Source organism: Austrofundulus limnaeus, unplaced genomic scaffold (assembly GCF_001266775.1).
Source record: "Austrofundulus limnaeus strain Quisiro unplaced genomic scaffold, Austrofundulus_limnaeus-1.0 Scaffold855, whole genome shotgun sequence".
NCBI lineage: Eukaryota > Metazoa > Chordata > Actinopteri > Cyprinodontiformes > Rivulidae > Austrofundulus > Austrofundulus limnaeus.
In genome coordinates, this window is record NW_013953257.1 from 163,487 (window position 1) to 171,821 (window position 8,335).

At 38.6% G+C, this 8,335-nt stretch overlaps 1 protein-coding gene across 1 annotated transcript in view; it reads left to right on the forward strand.

Moving 5' to 3' along the window:
• Positions 1 to 715: 715 nt before the first annotated feature.
• Positions 716 to 8,335, forward strand: part of LOC106532934 (microtubule-associated serine/threonine-protein kinase 2) — a gene marked incomplete at both ends in the record, with an annotated part of 12,761 nt that continues 5,141 nt past the window's right edge. The window contains 1 exon segment of the mRNA XM_014029109.1: positions 716 to 747. Within this exon segment, the coding sequence (XP_013884563.1) occupies positions 716 to 747 (32 nt within the window).

The following is an 8,335-nucleotide window of genomic DNA, read 5'->3' on the forward strand; positions in this document are numbered from 1 at the left end:
TAATATATTTTAAACTTTTAGTTTAAAAATGATAAAAACTAAACAGCCTACAGTATTTTTACAGTATTTGTTTTACAATTAAAATATATGTTTATCAAATAAAGTCTAAACAACTAATCATGGATCCTTTTAAGGTGCAAATAAAAAAACACAAAGCATGTTAAATGTTTGTCTCTGGCAAAATTCAACCTGTTTACTAATTTTAAGATGGCAGTGAATTTTAGAGGTTGAAATAAAAGAGTTCATATTTTAAACAAATCAGTTTTTGACCGGAAGTTCTATTATCACATTTTGTGATTTGTATAAGTGTAAAAATTGGTTAACTGATCATTTATTTAAGTTTATTTAGTTCTAGATTATGACAAACATAATCTCGGCACACAAAATGAGACATTTATGTCAAGATGTATAGAAGACTGCTTAGGAAACCCAAACTAACGCTAACTATAGGATTTATCAAAAAGGAAAATCTTAAGTCTAGTTTTTAAAGTAGTCAGTGTCAAACCTGCGAGAAGCATATCAGGTGCCTGCACATTGAGTTTTTCAAAGACGATTTATGGTTTAAACAGTGTTTGTTTTTCCAGAATCACCTCTGTCTGTTAGTTTGAAAAAGACTTGATGATTTTTTTATTGGGTAGTTTTGTAAGCTTTTAAATGTTACAGTTAAATTACAGCATATACTCAAACACACATTTATTCTGTTCTTTTTTTGCAGAAGGAGCTGAGTCTTCCCAGAAGAGGCAGTTTGTAAGTACCTTTACAAATGTCACACACACATGTAAAAAGAGCCGTTTCAATGGAGCTGCTTGTACTTTTGCACATATTTCCAGTCTCTGGTATTGGAGGCACACAATGTTGCAAAGCTCAGTTGTTACTTTACTTTAAAAATGCAATCTAATACCACTTGTTGAAAATTTTAATTCATAAGCATATGAAACATAAGCAATATTTAAGGTCAGAAAAATAAAGAAATGTGGAATAAAGAAAAAAGTGTTGGATGGCATCAGTGTTTCGAGTATGGGCTGCATATTTCATACTTATAAATAGTCCTGTTTAGAGTGGGATCAAAGGCACAGATTATCTAATTATCTAACTTCAAGTTATACAGAACCACACAACAAATTAGAAGTTAGCCAAAATAATGAAGTCCGCCTTTGTTGCTTCTACAATATTTTAAGAGGTTCTGTCTCAGTAAGGGGGAGGCTGAGGATATGGAATCCAAATGGGCCATGTTCAGGGCTGCTATTGCAGAAGCCAGCTTCAAGGAGCTGTGCCTGAAGGTCATTGGTTCCTGTCATGGAAACAACTGAAGGACCCGCAGGTGGACATCAGCTATGATGGAGGCTGTCAAGCTGAAAAAAAAAAAGAGCCCTTAAGGGCTTTGCTGTCCCAGAGGACTCCTGAAGCACCTCCCATGTACTGGATGGACTGCAGCTTCTGTTGTTGCAGTAAAAACTCAGACACATGAGAAATTAAAGGAGGCCATGGAAAAGGAGTTAAAGTATCAGAACATATTATTCACAAGTTGTGGTTGGACAGAGCTGGGTCCTCATGTATAAACATGTATAAAAAAAGTTACGTGTGCCAGGTTCTACGTCCACGTTGTGATGTATTAAAACCAACGTTGCGTGCCGTGAGAATGTGCGGCAGCCACACAAAGTTTTTCAGTCGACAGTTTTAACCCACAAAGTCATGAATCTGACCTGAATCCACAGAAATATGACTCTGTTGTGTTTTCTGGATGTAAGGAGCGACTGAACACTGTAAGATTTTTATTTTAGTTTGAGTTTTTATTGTTTAAACTGAACGATGATGAAACTGAACCCCGGGACTGAAAATCATTTAACCTCAGACAAGAAAATAGATCAGTCTAAAACTGATCAAAGAACCTCAGTCCAGTCTGTAAACTGTAAATGTTTTTATATTGTTGTCATGTAGTTGGAAACACACGCAGAGCGCAGGCCTGCGGAGCGCACACACAGCTGAGGGAAATAAAATGTGTGAATTGTCTAAGAAACATTTTTAATTCTGAGGAAAAAACCGTCAACTCAGCAGATTAATTCACAGCTCAGCTGTGATGATTCCTCTGCTCCACAAGACGCAGTAGATTTCTGTGTAAAGTTGTGTGTTTGGATCAATGTCAGCTGTTCCCAGTCCCACACCGCAGCAGAAACCCGCAGCGCTGCGAGTCAGTCGTTCCTTATCTTCAACTATTTAATAAATATTTTCTAAGTTCTACCAAACTCATCAGTTCCTCTGTGTTTACAGTCATTTATTAAAGATGTGTAAAGGTGGAAATGTCTCTCAGCCTCATGTGCTGCTGAAATTAGCAGCACACACGTATACACACCAACACCCACACACACCTTTGTGTGTGGCAAACACATTTTTACACCCCACTACTTATTTAGACAATTTTCTCACTCATTCTCCATTTAATGTATAATTTTCCTGCATCTAAAAAATCATTTTGGATCCCACAGAGAGGATAATCTGAGGAGAATCTCACACGCTGGACACATTTATATCTATTTTACAGATTTAAATGATGTGTCATGGGAGGTGTCCACGTTCATTGGGATATACGTAAAAAGGAAAGGAGCGCAGAAATGTGTGTGCGCATGGTTTTATACATCTGAATATTTTGTTGTGGCGCACTTTTCTAAATTTGTCCGTACGTCAACTTTTAGTGTGAAAGCTGCACAATCCTTTATGCACGAGACCCCTGGAGATCAGGGTCTTGTCAAAAGTAATGATTACATTTCTTCAGATGGATGTGGTAAAGAAGAAAATGAAGTCAAAAAGCAAAACTCTCAGTGGCTACCAGAGTTATTTGACATCAGAAATCCAGTCACAGTTAAAAAAATTTAACTATTATTTTGTGTGGAAGTAGTTAAAAGTCATTCACAACACATACTGCTGAGCAGTAAGGGATCATCAAGACCTTGCGATGTCACGTGTGATTGTGCATGACTGTTTGATCAAAAGGAGTCAAATACAAAACATAACATTTTTCAACACAAGGTGGTGTTATTTAAACCTGGGTTTGAAAGGAAGGGGGTGATGTGCATTCCTTCAAGGAGTCTTAGACCCTCAATCTTTATACTCTGCTCTCTCTGTCAGCTTATCAATGTGATGGAAGTGACCTATCTCTAAAGGCTGCAGTGAATAACTTCACTGTTTCTATGTAGAGTGCTGAGCCTCTGGTGACCTTGGTGACCATAGAAATGCTGTTGGATAATATTATTTGTAAGACAAAGTTTACATGACTGCTTCAAACTCAACAGTGTCTGTTGTAAAGCTGGCAGATTTGATTTATTTTTTTACACGAGCGCCATGTTAATAATTTTATATCAGGTTTTCTGTGTGATTTATTGTGGCAGATCCATTCGATTAAAGCCCATCAGACTCTGCACTGTTGCTCTAATCAGAGTTTGTCAGCAGAGGCCTGCATCTGTCTACATGTTGTCTCACAGCTGCTGAACTCTGAGACTTTCCTTTGACAGGAGGGCCACCTATTGAAGGTTTCATGTCATTACTTAGTTGTTATTATTATGTAGTTTTGTTTTTGCGTTTTCTTTTAAATCACTTGAACATCTTTTTTTTATCCATTGCCCCACGAGTGAAGGACTGCAACTCTATCTAGCTGGAGTTGTTTTCAGCACAAACTTTGTTCTAGTTGAGAGATTACTATTTATAGTCTGACCTTAATAACTGCAATTGTTTTGCTGGGTTCAGTTCAATAACTGGGAAAAAAAACAGCTCAAAATGTGCTTGTTGGGTTTGTTGGCTGTTATACAAGATCTTGTTTCCCAGCATCAGCTCAAAAACGCTGCCTGTTGCACTGAGAGCTCAAAGAGGGCTGTTCAAACCCCACCGAATGTTTTTCCGTGCAACAGGATCTTAAAGCTGATCTGTTGACTGCAGATTGTGTCACATTCAGTTTCACAGATGCTTCTCCAGCTCTGTCCCTGCACATGAAGTTGTTCTTGGTCTGCAGTAATAATTTTAGTTTTTAGATGATTACTTCACAAGATTCTGACAAGTATTTTTGAAGTAATCTGACAGTTTCTCTTTAAGCACAAACTTTCTTCCTTTTACTTGAGATTATTGAGAACAAAAACATGTTTTCTTAATAACTGGGTGTCTATGGGTGCGTTTGGCTTCAGTGTCTGTTAGCAAAGAAAATCTCATGTACTAACTAGTGGATGTATTTTAACAAAACAAAATTATTTAACATTGATTAGAGGGCATATAATGATTTTTACACGTGATACTTCACAATATCAATCATTTCCAGGTCTTCTTTGTTTTTCGGCTGCTCCCTTTAGGGGTCGCCACAGCGGATCATCTGCCTCCATCTATCAATCATTTCCATGTCAAATAGAGAAATATACAAAAAACTTGTAAAAGAAAAAAACAAGAACAAAGCAGCTGAACAAAACCTCCCTAAAAGTGACTTAAAGCAGATCTACATAATCTCTGCCTGATGCAGCGCTGGCAGAACACAATGACCTGCAAGAAGAACGTTGTGACATAATCTGATCAAATGTGATGATTAGTTGCTTATAAAACTGCTCTCACTCAGTTTATATATGAAACTAGCTTTGTTGTCATAGCAGTGCTGGGAGGTACGACCAAAATTTTATATCACATTATTTTTAAAAATTGTCCATATTATGAGGGACTGGATGGGTTTTTTCCATCACAGCTCAGGTTGATGTTAAAATGTAATGTACCAAATCTGCTTATTGATCAGCTGGTGTTACCCTCTTTCTGCAACACAGAAACTATTTCTTGACTTTGTTTCTTACTTTACCTCTTGCATTTTCCCTCCTCTGTCTTTTCTTCCTTCTCTGGTTGTAGACGTTAGTCGTGCATTCTGGGCTAAAGCCAAGTTAGCAGTGAGGCGAGGCAGCTACAGTCGTGAAGGAGGAGGGTTGCAAAAATCATTATCAGGCAAACTTACTTCACGCGTGAAGTCTGTCTCTGCATGTCACTGAAGAGGTGTATTCTACATTCATCGTTGGTGAAAACGGAAGTATTTTTTTTGTTTTAAGCAATGAAACCGCCGCCAGTTATTGAGAAGGCTGCTCCCTCAGTGACTCTAACTTGTCCCATGTGCTGCTCGTTCCTGCATGCACCTTCAGCGGTGCTGCACGGAAAAGGGTCCCCCATGAAACAGTTTGTTTATGTTAAAGAGCCAATATTATGTGTTTCTCAGGCATATTTTAAATACTATACCATAATAAAGTATCTATGTCACCTTTAGCTGTTATTAAAAAACTGGTTTTATGTTTAAATAGAAAATAAAGTTATCTTCTCATCACTTCCTCTTCTAAACATCTTGAAATTGACCTCTGTCTCTTTAAGAACCACCTTCTGCTTCTGTCTCGCCCATTTCAGTGCGGGGGCTGCCATGATGCAGTTTACTTGGCATCTGAAAATACATTTCCTCAAAGGTATTTTTAATCTGCAAAGAGCTTCACTGAGTGAGCAGTAGTGGAGCTCAGCTCAGTTTCACTTTCAGTTTCACCCGAGAGCCTGTAGGAGTCATGGGCGGGGTGTGTGGGGAGGGAGGGGGAGGGGGTGCTCTGCCATCAGGAAGCTCGGCTTAAGTTAAAGACACATCCCAGAGGCGTTTCTGGTACCAAAAGTTGTTTGAGTTCAGTGCTTCGCTTCAGTTTCAGAAGTGCAGTCATGAACCACAGGAAGTGTTCGGATCTAACAAGATTATAACAGACATGTTAAATAGCTTAGTTGGCTGTGATTGCACAACTTCAGACCTGATCCACACACACTTTTTGTAGCAGCCATATTCTGTTTACAGTGTGTTGCATGTGACGTTACATTTTCTGCAATTGTGGGTCACTTAAGTGGTGAGGTGTGAGTGTAGCCTGATTGTGTAAAATCAGTTTAAAATGTAAAAAGTTAAAGTCTTAGTCTGCACAGTGGTGGTTTTTTGTTCATATTATTTCAAAAATGAATAAATAAATATGTATGTGAAGCTATAACAATGTAAAACTAAACTGTTTTGCAAAAACTTCAAAACAATATTGCTTAAAATCTGGATAAAGAAAGCAAAAAAGGTGCATGGTGGGCTGGATTTGACACCCCCCCCCCCCCAACACACACACACACACACACACACACACATATGCCCCACCGCCTCATTCATTCAGAAGTCAGACCAGGTGGCCTGTAGGTGTTGGTCACTGGTTAAAGAGTTGTGTGAAAGGTATTTTCAGTACAGTGTGGAGCACTGCTGGGATCTGCATAGTTTTAAACAGGACAGGAATAGAAATAGAAAATGTGTTGTTGTTGTTGGTAGTTCCTGTAAACAAAAATGATTTTCAGAGTTTTTTAAAAGCTCAACAGAAGTTTTTCACTGTTTCAGTAAAATATTGTCTTTTTGTTGAGGCTTAAAAAATGCATAAATGTATCTTTGGAGGACAAACTTGGAAAATATATACTTCAAAAGTAGTTTTAGAAAAGACAAAGTTAATAAACAGTGTTTCTTTTTTGTTTTTGTGTAATCATAACATGAACTTAATTGTGTCAAATGATCTTAAACAGTCATGTATTTAGTTGCTAATTGTATTTAGTGTGTTTGTGAGTCTTCCTCCAGGCTGGTGAGTGTAGTTTGTGGTGCAGTATGATTCTCTCTTGAAGATGACATCATCCCTGTGCTTGTGGTCACATTGTTTTGAACGTTGTGTTCGCGGCTGTCAGGGTGACTGCACATAGATGAGACTTACTTCATTGCATGAATTTCTGCTCTGCAGCCAGTCATCTGCCGGTGAAGGGCTTGTGGTGGTGGGGGGGTCATGCTTTTGAAGGAGCAGGGGGCGTGTTAAGGGAGGGGAGATGAGGTATTGTCCTGCCTCCGTGCCCTTTGCTAGCATATGAGGATCTTATTTGACAGCTTCAAGGTGGAATGTAGAGAGACCAGAACAGGGTCTGTAGCCCCCCGTCCCTTATCCAACCCCTCCCTGCTTGTGAGGGAACAGAACCGGTCCGACTCATCACACTCCGGTGGCTGGGTTGGGCTCTTTGTCGGTGCAGGGGGCAGCATGCAGGAAGACTGAATGCATATCATGACCACAAAGAAGCACAGAAGCACAGTTCAGCCATGAAAGCCCAGCGGGAGAGACTGAGAATACCAGGGCTGACATTGGAGTGAGTATTTTTCTCTCTTCTCCTGCTGAGGTGGGGTGGGGGCAGCAGCTCCTCTGCAGCATGTGGCTTCATCTGTCTCTCTGTCATATTTGTTGCTCTGAGCTGTTAGCATTAGCAGCAGCAGCATCTGATGTCAAACGCTCCACACCTTGGCAACAGCATCACGCGTACGAGTCTGCATGTCTGTTTACATGTGTGTGTGTTTGAGGTAAACACAACACAAAGGAGTGTCTGCGTGTGGCACACACAATGCACATGAAAAGCACACGTAACACATCAGGAGTGTTGTGATGAATAGTCTGTTTGCTTTACGTGTCTCAGTCCAGATTTGTTTCTTCATACACATTTTATTTAGGTCAACAAGGCATTTGTTCTGGTCCCCTGTGTTTGAGGATTTACATGTTACCACTGAGCCAATCGGATCAATGAGTGACGTTATTTCTATGCAGATTTAGGACAAATAATGAAAACCTCTTTCATTAACTCGATCTTAGCCCTATATTTTTAATTACCCATTTTTTAGCATGGCGTGCCACTGATTACATTTATTTAGAATAATTTAAGGATGTTATGCCACACAGCTCTTAATCTGTAAAATTACAGAGAAATGTTATGAAAAGAACAAAATGTTACATCTGTGTGACACATACTTACATGCCAGAAACTTCATTTTAATAATGCAGAAGGCTGATTAATATGCTCAAAAAATTTAGTACAACTTCATAATGAGTCTAACTTTTTTAAAGATTTAACAAGTTTTTAATAATCAAAAAAGGTTCTCCCCTTGTATTCATTTAGGTAAACATAGTTATTTTGTAAGTTGTAATCTTCCTATTTAACGGCCCTGTTACACTTTAACATATTAGCAATGTTGTATAAAGTACCTTAAAAGTGATACTTGAGTAAAAGTACAAGTATCTTACCAAAAAATTACTTTGGTAAAAGTCTCCTTCAGGAATATTACTTGAGTAAAAGTATTAAAGTATCTGCTATTTTTTGTACTTAAGTATTAAAAGTAAAAGTATTGATTTAAAATGAGCAGTTAGATTTTCTCAGAATCGGTGACAATTCTGAGAAAACCAGAATTGTCACTGATTCTGTTCATTACTTTCATGGACAGAATTTCTAGGCGCAGCCGAGGTGTTGAGGGGATCCG